Source organism: Tupaia chinensis, unplaced genomic scaffold, assembly GCF_000334495.1.
Source record: "Tupaia chinensis unplaced genomic scaffold, TupChi_1.0 Scaffold000061_1, whole genome shotgun sequence".
Lineage (NCBI taxonomy): Eukaryota > Metazoa > Chordata > Mammalia > Scandentia > Tupaiidae > Tupaia > Tupaia belangeri.
Window position 1 is genome coordinate 2,068,134 of NW_006159519.1, and position 13,793 is coordinate 2,081,926.

Below are 13,793 nucleotides of genomic sequence, written 5' to 3' on the forward strand. Positions count from 1 at the left end.
AGAGAAAGAGAAACAGCACTCCCAGGGGCTTCGCAGCACGACCCACACCCACCTTCAGCCAGCTCAGCTCATGGGCACATGTACGCTGGCGAGCTCAGGGAGGCCTGCAGACATGACAGAAGCCTTAGCTGTATTTTCCATGAAATTATTGAAGACCCTGCATCTAGGATCCCAGGCCTTTCTATTTAAAATACTTACTTCGATCTCTCTCTCTCTCTCTTTTTTTTTTTGGAGAGATTTTTGCTATAGGGCGTGTGCGCTTGCCAGACAGACAGAGAGATAGAAAGCGAGAAATCACTCCCCCAGTGGGGATGGTCACGCCGCAATCCCTTCTCTTCCCTTCTCCTCTCGGGATCTTGGGCACGCACGCACGCACATGCACCCGGCGTGAGTTTAAGCCACTGGGTCCAGGACTCAAACCATAGTCAACTACGTGGGAGTCCAGCGACATAGCCATTACGCTAACTGCTGGTCCCATCGATCTCTCATTTTAAAAACTGTCAGGTGGTTGGGACCAGCAAATGGTGTAATGGTTACGTCACTGGACTCCCATGTAGTCAACTATGGTTCCAGTTCCGGACCCAACAGCTTAAACTCATGCTGGGCATGTGTGCGTACATGGCCAAGATCCTGAGAGGAGAATGGAGAAGGGATTGCGGTGTGATCATCCCCTCTTGGAGGGTGATTTCTCGCTTTCTGTTTCTCTGTCTTTCTAGTGAGCACACTCATCCCATAGCAAAGATCTCTCTCTAAAAAATAAATTAATTAATAAAAATGTCAGATGCACATATGAGAAAGAGAGAAAGACAGAGGAAGGAAGAAAGTACCCCTTCCTCACATACAACAGGGCCTGGTCATGCTTCAGTCCTTTTTCCTCTAATTCTCCGCTCTGTCAGGGACCCGGGTACACGCCCAGTGAGATGCGGACAGGGCCAGGACTAGAACCCTGAGCAGCCACGTGGGATCCAGCTTCCTCTCCACAGCACCTAGCCACTGTGCTGCGGGCCAGCCCCGTTCCCTGCTCTCCACAGAAGAGCCACGTTTCCTGTGACAGGCCTGCTGTAGTCATACATGTGGAAACCGATCGGTGTAATTGAGTGATCGGAGGAGCTTCACAGAGAAATAATACACTGAGAACAAGTGTCAGGAACTGCATGTGTTGCCAGTGACATTCCTCACAGTTGGTACAAGAAAATACTCCAAATTAAATCGTCAAGGCTGAATGTGACTTTTTTCCCTACTTCTTAAAAGTGTTAAAAGAAACACAGCCTGGCTGAGATCTCGGCCCCTCCCCACAGACAGATTGCTTCTCAGAAGCACCCTCCAAATTGACATTTTACAAAGCATGAAGGCGGATGAAAACCTCCAGGTGTGTGTGCTTGGCATGAACGTGTGAGCCAAAAAGGGTCCCAAGGAGGTCAACCCGTGTTGAGGGGCCACGTGGAATGAGATCATACGTGGCCAAGGAGCCTCCGAGGTCCCAGGGAGGGAGTCCGTGGACTACAGAAGGCTCCCCAGAAGTTGGCTCCCACACTAACAAGGAGAAAAGCTGGATGACCCGAAAGTGATGGGTGCCAGGTTAGGCAGGGCTATTTGTTCAGGGGACCAGAATCAGAACTTGCCACTTGCTGCAGAGGACAAATCTTGGTAAATAAGGAAAGGAATTTACTCAGGGAGGCCAAGGCTGGGGACAGAGTGGACAGGCGTCTGTGACTGTCTGCCACCCCTGACGAGACACCAAGCTATGTCTGGGACATAACAGGGCAAGCTCGTTGCCTCCAGCAAAAATGAAGAAGAGGTGAGAGGGGTCATTGTCTTCAACAGGATCAAATGGAGATGCAGAAGTGGGGGTGATCGTTACTTGGGGGACAGTTTCCCTTTCTGGCATCTAGGACAGAATGACTATTTCATCTTTTTTTTTTTTTTTGAGAGGTTTTTGCTATAGGGTGCATGTGCTCGCCAGAAAGAGAGAAACAGAGAGACAGACAGAGAGAAATCACCCCCCAGGGGGGATGGCTATGCTGCAGTCCCTTCTCCTCCATTCTCCTCTCGAGATCTTGGGCACACACGCACACGTGCCCGGTATGAGTTTAAGACACCAGATCTGGGACTCGAACCGCGGTCGACTACATGGGAATCCAGCAACATAGCCATTAACGCTAACTGCTGGTCCCTTAGAATGACCATTTCATCTTTCTTTGCAAGGGGCTTAGAGATAAGCAATGAGTGACAGGGTAGCAGAAGCAAAGGTATCAGTCCAGACAACTCTTAGATCCTGGTCTAGAAGTGAAGTGTGGGGGCCAGCAGGTGATAGGTGGTTAAGACGCTGGACTCCCACGTAGTTGACTTTGGTTCGAGTCCTGGACCCAGTGGCTTAAAACTCATGCTAGGAGCATGTGTATGCATGCCCAAAGTCCTGAGAGGAGATCGGAGAAGAAGGGATTGTACTGCGGCCATCCCCTCTAAAGGGTGATTTCTCACTTTCTGTCTCTAACTCTCTAGCAAGCATGCATCCCTTATAACAAAAATCTCTCTCTCTCTCAAAAAAAAAAAAAAAAAAAAAAAAAAAAGACACTGGACTCCCACATGGCCAACTGTGATTCAAATCCAGGTCCCAGACCTGGTGACTTGGAAATCACGCCAGGCACGTGTGCCTACATGCCCAAAATCCGAGGAGGAGGATGGAGAGGGATTGTGGCATGGCCATCCCCCCAGGGGAGTGATTTCTCGCTTTCCCTCTCTCTGTATCTCTCTATCTCTCTCTGGTGAGTGTACATGCCCTCTTGCAAAAATCTTAAAAGAAAGAAACAAAGGAGAGAAAGAAAGAGAAGCCAGGTGTGGCTTTGTAAGATTGGACGTGATAAAATTTCCGCCATGTGGCCAGGAGCTGGTGGAGGCTTTCCCCTCCCTGTCTCCATAGCCAGGCATCTGTAGCCTCAGCAAGGTCACCGTCAACTCCCTTGGGTAAGCAGCAGGCGCCATCTATTGTGAGGGACGGCTCTGTCAGACTCAGGGTTCAGTAAAAGACATGAAAGGCAGACTCTCCTGAGGGCTCATCTGTTAAGATGAGCTCTAAGACTGGGTGTAATACAGTCACGTCAGACCTCTCACTCAGTACAGTATCCTTTTCCCCAAGCCCAGCTACTGAAGAAAGGCATCCAGAGAAACTGGGTTCCAAGGAGTGGCAAGAGCCCCCAAGGAGAGGCCACATTGTCTCGGCTTTGGCCCTGGGCAGAAGGAAGAGGCGCCACCGTGGAGGCTGCAGTCTTGGCAGGCTGAGAGGCTGGGTTTGAGCCAGGGTGTCTAGAGCACGCTTTCTCCACAAGCCTCCACAGGGTGCTCATGAGAAGTATTAGGGTGAACCAGGGGACCAGAAAGGGGCTCCTTGGTGGCCCAGACGTACAGGGATGGAGAGAAGAACAGGTAACACTTTGCCAGCCTCCAAGGGCTCTTCCCTCATGGGAGGCAAAGACAAACCCTCTGACATTCAGCCCAATGGCAAAGTCCACTCTCCTACTGAGCCTTAGAAATAGCTACCTCTTCTTCGGGGAAGGGGTAGGAAATGTTCTTGCTAAAGACCCATTGTTGCTGCAGGAAAACAGAGGTAAACCCCTGTATTCTCAGGGCAGGGGCAGGGCCCTACACCAGGAACAAGCAGAGGTCTGCCTCTGCTGGAGAAGGCTCAAGAAACTCCCAACCAAGCCTAACACACACCAGGCAGGTTTGGCTACCTCAGAGAAGAAGGTCAGAAATGCTAAATACTGTGTTTTAATTAAAAAGAAAACCCCATCTTCAAGTTCCAGGCTTATAGAGCTGGACCAGGACGAAAGGTCTAGAAGGTTGTAAGGAGAATGAGCAGAGCCCTGCTGGGGGAGGAGCAGGAGCATGGTGAAAGATCCAGAAGGAGGCACAGACATGCAGAGGTGGCTGAAAGCTGAGGGAGATCTGGGACACAGGAAAATGACCAGGCACCCCAGCTCCTGCTCAAAGCTCAAGGTACCAGCAGCTCCTCTAAAGGAATGTGAAGGTTGAGGTAGCAACAAAACCCAACCTCAGGTCAGCTCCTGACCAGACTCCTTAGCCACCCTGCCCCTTTGCTGACATCTCTGGAGGAGAAGACGTGTGTGCATGTCCAGCCACAAATGCTTTACTTCAGTTTCTGCTGTCCTACATGTGACATCTGTTATTCAGTTAAAAATTAACACACACACACACACACAAAAGTAAGAAAAACAAAAACAACCATTGTGAAGAGGCAAAGCAATCAAGAGCACCAGACTTAGAGATGACTGAAGTTTTGAAACTGTCAGATGGACTTTAAATAATTGTGATTAATGTGTTAAAGGATCCAGTGGGAAACATGAATTATGTTCACAAACAGATGGGGAATTTAGCACAGAGATGGTAATGTAAGAATCAGCCCAGCCAGGTGGTGCAGTCCATGACATTCTGGGCAATGGTGCTGGAGGCTACATGGCTGACTGCAGGTTCATGTTTCCTGGGTCAGTCTGAAAACATGCCAGGCACACATTTAGTGTCTCGATCCTGAGAAACTGGAGAGCTTAGGAAAAGGGATTATGGCGGGGCAATACCCTACAGATGGTGCTTTCTCTGCCAATCTCTCTCTCTTGCACATGGACTCTATCAAAAAGAGTCAAACAAAATACTAGAAATAAAAAGCACTTTTCAGCAATGAATAACTTATTCAATAGTGTCACCAATAAACTTGACATAGCTGAAGAGAGAATCAAAGAAGTTGAAGACAAGTCAATAGGATGTATTTGGATTGAAAAAATATGTATATTAAAAATACAAAGAGCAGGGAAAGAAAAACAACAGAGTAGCCAAGAGTATGGGACAGTGTCAATTGATCCAACATATATGTAATTGGAGTCCTAGAAAGAGGTGTCTTTAGGAAGAAGAATTTAGCAAGTACTTTCTCCCAGTGAAAGACATTAAAAAATGATCACAAGTGGTCATTGCTTTGCTCCCCAGCTTCTAATTTATCTGGATAATTTACTTTCATATTTCTCTACTTCTTTCTTGTTTATCTTCTTCTTTTTTTAGGTTTTTGCCATAGGGTATATGTACTCACTGGGGAGAGGGGCAGAGAGAGGTAAAGTGAGAAATCATACCCCACCATATGAAATCCCTTCTCTTCCATTCTCCTCTTGGGAATTTGAGCGTGCACACACTCATGCCAGGTGTGATTTTCAAGCCACTGGGTCTGGGACTTGAACCATGGGTGACTGTATGGAAATGCAGCACCTTAACCACCATGCCACCCACGGGCCCCCCTCTTGCTTATCATCTACATTCTGGAATGTAAAGAAATATGTGATTTATTCCTCCATAATCCACCTCAACAGCTTGTCTGCCATTCGGGCTCAAGAGAAGTGGCTGTGAAGGTTGGATGGAGCAGTTGGAAAGGATACAAGGCTGGTTCCCAGTCTGCATTTCACTCTTAGCAACCACCCTAAACCTGGTCCTTGGCTTTGAGGGAGCAATACATTACATACAGTTCATCTCTGTCCATAGTTAAAGCTAAAGACAAAAAGCTCATGTGATCTGCTCTTCTTTTCATTCTCATGTGAGCAATAAACAAACCTGCTTAAGGAGAGAGAAAGTATCCATATGGTCTTTATCCATGGAGCACCCTTGGGTGTTGGAAGTGGTCTCCTGCGTGGACTAGTGATGCAGTTAAGAAGACAATTGTACAGATCCCTAGTGTAGAGATGCAGGAAATAGTCCTCAGGCACTCGGTGCTGCGGCTGCAGGTCAGTGGTAGTGTGTAGCTGTCGACCAGCAGTCTATTCCACGAGGCCAGCCACTGGAGAGGGACGAGCTGCCAAGGGACTGGGTGCTGGTGCACCTCATGCTTCAGCTGCTTCAGAAAAGGAAGAGGAAGGTGCTTGATTGAGGAAGGCTGGAGCATGGCTTCTGGGGTTTGTGCATCGAACTTAGAGTTCAGACTGGGACACGGCTTGTGTCCTGCTGTCACTAATGATGGGTCTGCAGTGAGGCTTTCTGCAGGTCCACCCCCTGCCTTAAAGGGCTCTGTGGAACTCCCTGGACCTCACAGACCAATGGCTTTCTCTGCTGTGCTACTTCCAATCTTAGACATGCCATTTTGGACATGGTTTTGCCCTTTTTTGGGGGGAGGTTTTTGCTATAGGGCGTGTGCACTGTCAGACAGACAGAGACAGAGACAGAAAGCGAGAAATCACCCCCCGGGGGGATGGCCACGCCTCAGTCCCTTCTCCTCCATTCTCCTCTCGGGATCTTGGGCATGCACACACATGTGCCCAGCCTGAGTTTTAAGCCACCGGGTCCGGGACACGAACTGCGGTCGACTACATGGGAGTCCAGCGACATAGCCATTATGCTAACTGCTGGTCTTCCGGTTTTGCCTTTTTAAAAAACGCATCTGGGGGCCAGCAGGTAGCATGGTGGTTAAAGGTGCTGGATGCCCACATGGTCGACTAAGGTTCAAGTCTCGAATCCGGTGGCTTGTTTACTCACCTCTGCCCCAATCTCTCTCAGGTCAAATTGGAAAATAATAATAATAATAATATAATAATAATGATAATAATGATAAATAAAGGTAAATAAAATAAATCTTTAAATAAATAAATAATAAAAAACACATCTGTTTTCCCCACCATGGTTGAGTTCTTCGAGGGAAGGGTTTGTGTTTTATCTATCTCTGGCATAGGCCCAGGCTCAGAGCGGGCTCCTGGTGGCTCAGATTACGTGGTTGAGAGCAGTGCTTGCCGTGGCCTATTCCGTGTGAGTTCACTGTGCATGAACCCCTGGCCGGGCCCTCTTGCAGGTGATAGACTTGGAATTAACTAGGGTGCCTGCGCTGAAAACAAACGAATGAAAAATAAAGAGAGAAAATTAAGAAAGAGATCCTTGAGCCAGACTCTGGAACGGAGGGCAAGTAAAACTATGACCCACACAGCTCTAGTCGATGGTCCTTTTTATGGTGAAGAGCGTTACCTCCTGCCGAGGGCATGGCTTTGAGAGGGAGGCTGGGACAGGGAGGGAGGAGCAGGGCCTTCCTGTGGACCAGGGTGGGCAAGGAAGAAAGCACTGGAGACAGGTGTCATCGCGATTCTAGGGAAGGAGCCTTAGCTCAGAACATCCCGGTGATCAAGAAGGAAAACTAAGTTTCGTTATCTCATAAAAAGGAACGCACTAGTTCCTGGGGAGCGGGGCAACAGAATACTTTTTTATTTTCAGTTGCCAAAAGGTCCATGCACTCAACAGAAAGAGAAAGTACCCTCCCCCGGTGAGTGCAGTAGGGTCACCCACACCTTCCCCATTTCCTCACCCCCTTGGGATTTGAGGCACCTACACACACATGTGCCCAGGTGTAGTTTTCAAGCTTCCAGGAAAGGACTGGGACTCAAACTACAGTTGGCCATGTGGGATCCGGCTCCCTTAACACTAGGCTATGGGGCTGGCCCACAGAATGCTTCTTTCCTGGTTTTGTGTTCGGTCATGCCCTGGGAAGGCTGGGTGGCCTCAGCTAAGCCTCTGGCTCCTCTGTACCTCCGTTTCTTGAGCCGTCGATGGGAGGGTGGAACTCGGGACTCTAATATCTGTTGGATCTGAGCACCCTCTGGCCAGGCAGTGCAGCTAGAACCCTTCTAGCTCAAGGTCCCCGTGCTGGCTCTGAAGAGCAGGGATCAGCCACTGCAGAAACATCAGTGTTTCCTCCAAGCTGGCCAGCTTCGCACTCTGAGGCCGGCGGATGCTCAACGGAGTAACAGGGCTGCCCGGTAAGCACGAAAACCCCAGCCGTCAGCACCCACCGGCCCTGCGAGGAGCAGGCTGCCCGTGACTCCTGAGCTGTCACGGGTTCCTGCTCTTGGCACGGCGCACCTTCTCGAGAAGGCTCCCCGGGTGTGAGGAGGGGCTTGCAGAGTTGCCCGATGGAGACGACCCTGGCCTGGGAGGGAGCGTCCCAGTGCACCCGAGTTTTGCACTTGGAGTTGGGGAGTTGGTTCAGGCCTGCCCTCCCAGATTTCCATCCTAGCAGACCGCTGTCTTGCCTCAAAGCGCTCTCTCCCTCTCTGTTAGTGAAGCGTTTACACTGGACTCGGGAGTCCACTCAGCTGCGACCCTTCTGGCTTGAACCCACATGTGTGGGTTGGTGCAGAGGCTGCAGGTAGAAGGGATGTGATGGCAGCGTTTAGGCACCTGCTTGGGGAACTACTTGGTGAAAGAGTCCCCTCGCCGCCCTCCGACACACAGACACACACACACCCTGGCAAGTCTGCCTGTCCACTCACACTTGCTGGCTGCTTGGGGGTGAGGGCAGGCCTGGTCGGAAGAGGGGGCAGGGGGCAGGTTGCCATCAAAGTTATTCTCTTTTCTCTGAAACTCAGGGCCCTGTTAGATTTGCCCTGCCCCAGGCCCCTGTGTGAAGGGAATACTGTGCCCACCTTCCCTTCTCCCGTCATGGGTCAGGTGACCTTCTCCCGTCATGGGTCAGGTGACTTCTCCCTCTGCTCAGAGCAGAGCTATGGGAGTCTCCTGTTACTGGGCTCTGCACGACCACTCCCAGGTGGACATCTGTGTTCCGATAAGAGGCTTCTGGCAAGGATGCCTGACAGAAGAGGCGGGGAACTCGGGGACCTGGTGGGGCTACAGAGGGATGTGGAGTGGGCAGGCCACCAGCAGGGGCCAGACCAGCAGGGGCCAGACGAGGGTTCCTCCTTATGCAGAACCTTAGGACCTCTCGGCACCACTTGGGGGTTCTGCGTGTGTGTAGGGGGACCTGCTGGAACGGAGGTGACCAGAGCAGAAGTCAGGAAGGAGGGGCAGAGGAGAGGGGTGGCAGGCAAGAAGGAGGAAGGAGGGAGGGGTGGCGGGCAGGGTGGGGAGCACTCACCACCTGCACTGCTCTCTGTGGAAGGAGACCTGCACACCCTGGGAGCTGAAAGTTCCTGCTGTCACATTGTAGGACTTCTTTGTGGCTCTAAGTAGCACCTGATGGCACCTTTTGCCAGGAGGTTTCGAGGACCGGGGGCGGAGGTGCAGGGTCAGAACCCCGAGGACCATGAGAGGACAGGAGAGCAGCTGATCATTCCCAATCTGGCCGGGCCCTTCGTCACCAGCGAGCTCTGCATCTGTGGGCTGGCTGGGCACAGGAAGTGTGTTTTGTTTTCTTTGGTTTTTCCTAAACTGAACTGTCAGGCAGGCCTCTGCGGTCCCCTTTGGCATGGCAGCATGGCGGAGGGGCTGTGCTCATACTGGTTCTCACAGCGGGGTGCCATTTAGTTCTTGTGTGGCCTGATTTCGAGGGTCGTCATTAAAGCTAGGATCCGTCTATGTCTGCAGATGCTCAGGACACACGGTCCCGCCTCTCTGTTCTTCCTGTCTCTGCGGGGGTGGGGGTGTCAGTGCACCTAAACGGGGTGCCTGAGGCCTGGCCAAGATCTGAATCGAGGTCCTCGGTGGTGGGGGAGGCTTCCCTGCCTGTGGTTCATGTCCAGGTTGGGGCGGGCCCGTGGTCACCCCATCTGCTTCCCCTGCTCCCTGTCCCCTGCGGCTCCACAGGGGAGCTGGGATGGCTCGGCTCCCCACTGCGCCTGCTCTTCCCACACAGAGCCCGTCTAGGCTGTGTGTGTGCTGTACTTGGGAGGGACCTCCTCCAGCCGCCCGGAACAGCAGGACACGGAGTCCCAGTAACCACAGTCTCCTGTCTCTCTGCTCCCACAGAATGGGCTGAATGGCTTGCATCTGGCTTCGAAGGAAGGGCACGTGAAAATGGTGGTGGAGCTTCTGCACAAGGAGATCATTCTAGAAACGACGACCAAGGTACGTCACTTAGGGCACAGGAGAGCTCTCATCCACAATGTCCGCATGTCCCTCTCAGTGTCACCCTAGACTTGGCTTAGGAGCCAGCCCTTCCCAGGGGAAACCCCGACATGCTTCTCGCTTCCTTTTGTCCTTCCAGCCACGTCCTGGGTCTCTGGGTCCCTGAAGCCACCTGAGAACGCAGGGCCCCTATGTCCAGAAAGACTCACTGGCCCTTTAATCCTCTTTCAATTATAAATCTAAAACACAGTCTTTGCCTAGCGGCTCATGCCTCCCCGGGTCCTCAACACCAGGACGAGGGCTCCGAGCGCCGGGTGCCGCGGTACTGGGCACCGCTGTGCCGGGCGCGTCGCCTGAAGACTTCATCGTCTGTGATCAAAGCAGGCGGCTCAGCCACCGGGAAGCCTCAGCTTCCTCCTCTGTAAAATGAGGATCATCAGACCTCAGCTTGAAAATCCTGTGGGGCGCGTGTGCGTGCGTGCCCAAAATCCCAGGAGAAGGGATTGCGGTGTGGCCATCCCCCGGGGACGATTTCTCACTCCCCCCTCTCCGTTTCTCTCTGTCTCCTCTCTCCAACAAGCACCATGGCAAGCATTATGGGTTTTACCTTGTGGCAAAAACCTTGAAAAAAAAGAAAGAAAGAAAGAAAGAAAAAGAAAAATGAAAGGAGTGAGTGAGCTCACAACCTGAGCCACGAGCTGGCACTGTCCGGCGAGCGGAGGCGTTCCTGTCCCCGTGCGTCTCCCTGCGTGGACAAGGTGCAGGTGGCCCCGAGGACTGGGGCCGGACAAGGACTCGCCTTCTGACTCACTCCGACCGGGCCCTCAGTGCCTCTCCACTCCTCTCCCCTCCCTCGTTACTGTCCCGTGGTTTCCTGCTTGAGTTTCCCCCAGCCTCTTCTTTTCCATTTTTTTTTCCCCCACACACAGCCTGCATTTCAGTTCCGTGCAAGAAATGCTCGCCGCGTCTCAGAGCGTGCAGAACAAGGTGTAGCGCGGGTACAGTGTCTGGTTGTGAAGGGAGCTACCCAAATATTATGAAGGTGGCATCACCTCTCGAGGCCAGTCTGTCACGTCCGAGTCAGTTCCCAGCACGGGACGATCTCACGGTGCTGATGGGGACATAAACCAGCCACCTCCCTGACGGCCCGTATTGCCCAAAGCCCTTGACAGGTGCCTGGGCTTGGCACCCCGCCCCTGCAGGCCGAGGGCAGCATTCGCCCCCGCTGCCCCCACGGACCTGGCTGCGAGCGGCGTGCCCTCTGACAGACTCTGCATGGGCCGCGGCGGGCACTGGCCCTGGCACCCCGGGAGCCGCAGCCCTTCTGCTTCGGCACTCTGGCTCTCCCCGAATTTCCCCCTTCATTGTTATTTTGCAAGCCAACACTTGGCGTGTCTTTTTATTTTTAGAAATTGCATGAGCCCACGTGGTTCTGGAATGCCATGCACAGGCAGGAAAACAGAGGGGACACACTGTGGGCTACGCTCGAGTCGTAGTAGCCTGGGGATGGCAGCATGAGAGAGTTGGAGAAAGGAACACAAAGCCAAAACCAACACAGGTTTCTCAGCGGGCCTTGGGAATGTTAAGAGCATATGACACGCGCTTGCCCTGCCCGCCTGGCACCGCCCCGTATCCCTTAGGGCTCGGGCTCAGCCCCTCACCTGTCAGTGAGAGATGGAGTCCCACCCTTCTGCAGAGCGCACCCTCCCCACCTCCCGTTCACTCATGGTCCGCCTCCCTCTCTCCCTCTCTCTCCCTCGTGGTCCCTCTCCCTCTCTCTCTCTCCCTCGTGGTTTCTCCCTCCCTCTCTCTCTCTCTCTCCCCCTCTTGTGCCCCCCCTCTCTCTCCCTGGTTGTCCCTCTCCCTCTCTTTCCTTCATGGTCTCTCTCCCTCTCCCTCTCCCTCTCCCTCTCCCTCGTGGTCCCCCTCCCTCTCTCTCTCTCCCTCATGGTCTCTCTCCCTCTCTCTCTTCCTCGTGGCCCCCCTCCCTCTCTCTCTCTCTCTCTCCCTCGTGGTCTCTCTCCCTCTCTCCCTCTCTCTTTCTCTCTCATGGCCCCTCTCCTTCTCTCACTGTTTCTCACCCATGCTCTCCTCTCCCTCTCTCTCCCTGCTCTCTGCACTTGCACTCACCCGGCACCCACCCACCTCCCTTTACTAGCTCTGAGTCCTAAGATAGGGAGATTGGGCAGTGAGGACCTCGCACAGCTGAGGGTGTCCCTGCTCCCTGGCCGCCTGCTCCGCCACACTGAGGGCGGCAGAGTAACCAGAGGCCCTTCTCCTCTCTCCTCGGGGCGGCCTGATCCAGGGCCGGGGGCTTCTGGAGCCCTGCAAGGAGTGCATGCTTACGCAGATGGGAACAGGGCATGTTCCAGAATCGTCCCTCTGCTCCTTCCCCTCGGTGGTGCTGCCCCCAGCCCAGATGGCATAACCTGACGTCCACACAGGGTGCCACGGGCACCAGCATCTGCGGTGTCAGGAAGGCTCTGATATGTCAATTCCTGAAGAAGCCTCTCCGGGTGAGGAACCTGAGTCTTGTCGCCCTGACCTCAGGCCTAGCACAGGAAGTGGCACTGGAAGTGGGTGATGGGTGGATGAATGGACCCTGCCTACCTCCTTCCACAACTGCACTTGAGCTCTGGGCCCTGGTTTCTGGAGAAGTTTCTGGTGCCAACAGCCTGTTCCACCTGCTGCAGCCAGCGACTCAGACCTAGGTCTGCAGCCTCCTACGCCAGCTCTTGGGCGTCGGTGAGACCAGAACTTGGCACCCGCCGGGCCGTCTCTGGCGTTTATGCTCCGATGGAGTCCGGGGAGGGGCCTCTGCTCATCACGTGGGGCTGAAGGAGAAATAACAGCACAGGCAGGAAGCCCTCCCTGGTACACTGGGGACACTGGTGTGCTGAAGCCCAGAAAACCAGGTCCCGAGCACCAGCCAGCCCCGGGAGTCCTTGGGGGCTGCCCGCCCAGCCCATGCCCTCGGGCAGGGGTATGCACGCCACCACAGGGGCTGGCGCTGTACACAGAGCTCCAGCTCCGTGGGGAAGCTTTTCTTCCAGGTGACCGCTGGCCACAGCAGGGACGGCTCCGAGTCCTGCACTGGGTTTCCTGCACTGCATTCCTGTTTGTATAGTTTATAAAAAGCTGCACAGGAAGACTTCAAAGCATTCGTGGAAAACTGGAATTAAAATATGAGTGTAGGGCCAGCCAGGTAGTGCCATGGTTAAGGCGCTGGAATCCACATGGCTGACCATGCAGTTCGAGTTTTGTACCCGGGAGCTTGAGAAACACACTGGGCCCATGGACATGCAAGCGGCATGGCCATCCCCCTGGGGTGATATCTCACTTTCTCTCTCTGTCTGTCTCTGGCAAGTGCATGCACCGTATAGCAAAAAAAAAGTTTATTTGGTGCAAAGTTTTTGAAATCCATATATGTTTTTAAAATTACTTAATTGTATTTATGATTCTTTTTAATTTGCTATAGGACACATACGCTCACCAGAGAGAGACACAGAGAGAGAGAGAGAGAGTGAATGAGAGGGAAAGTGAGAAAGCAAGCTCCCAGGTCTAGGACTTGAACCGCAGTCAATCTTGTGGGAGTCCAGCCACACAGACCATCATGCCACCTGCTGGCCCCCACGTAGTTTCTTTGTACGATGCTCATTTTCCATAAACTTTTTGAAGACCCCCCCAAATACATACACTATGTGAGCAATAAAAGGCGAGGTTGGCGGTGGCCTCTGCTCCTAAGTGGCGCAGTGACAGGTGTGGCTGGCTGTGCACGCTCCTCAGCTCACCCAGGTGGCACAAGTGTGAGGGCAGGTTGTGCCGGCGTCCCCTCGGACGCACCCCTGGGGCCGGGAGGAGCCTTGGCAGGAAGGCTGGCTGACCAGGGACATGGGCGCCCTGAGGCACAGGAGGGCTGCTGCCCTGAGCCCCGCCCGTGGCCGGCTCTTACGCACCCAGCA

The 13,793-nt window shown here is 53.3% G+C and overlaps 1 protein-coding gene across 6 annotated transcripts in view; it reads left to right on the top strand.

The window, feature by feature from the left end:
* ANK1 (ankyrin 1) overlaps positions 1 to 13,793 on the top strand; it is a 135,575-nt gene that overhangs the window by 51,889 nt on the left and 69,893 nt on the right. For all 6 annotated transcript variants that reach the window (XM_027765466.1, XM_027765469.1, XM_027765474.1 and 3 more), the window contains exon 3: positions 9,733 to 9,831. In XM_027765466.1, coding sequence (XP_027621267.1) covers positions 9,733 to 9,831 — 99 coding nt within the window. The remainder of the gene's footprint in view (positions 1 to 9,732; positions 9,832 to 13,793) is intronic.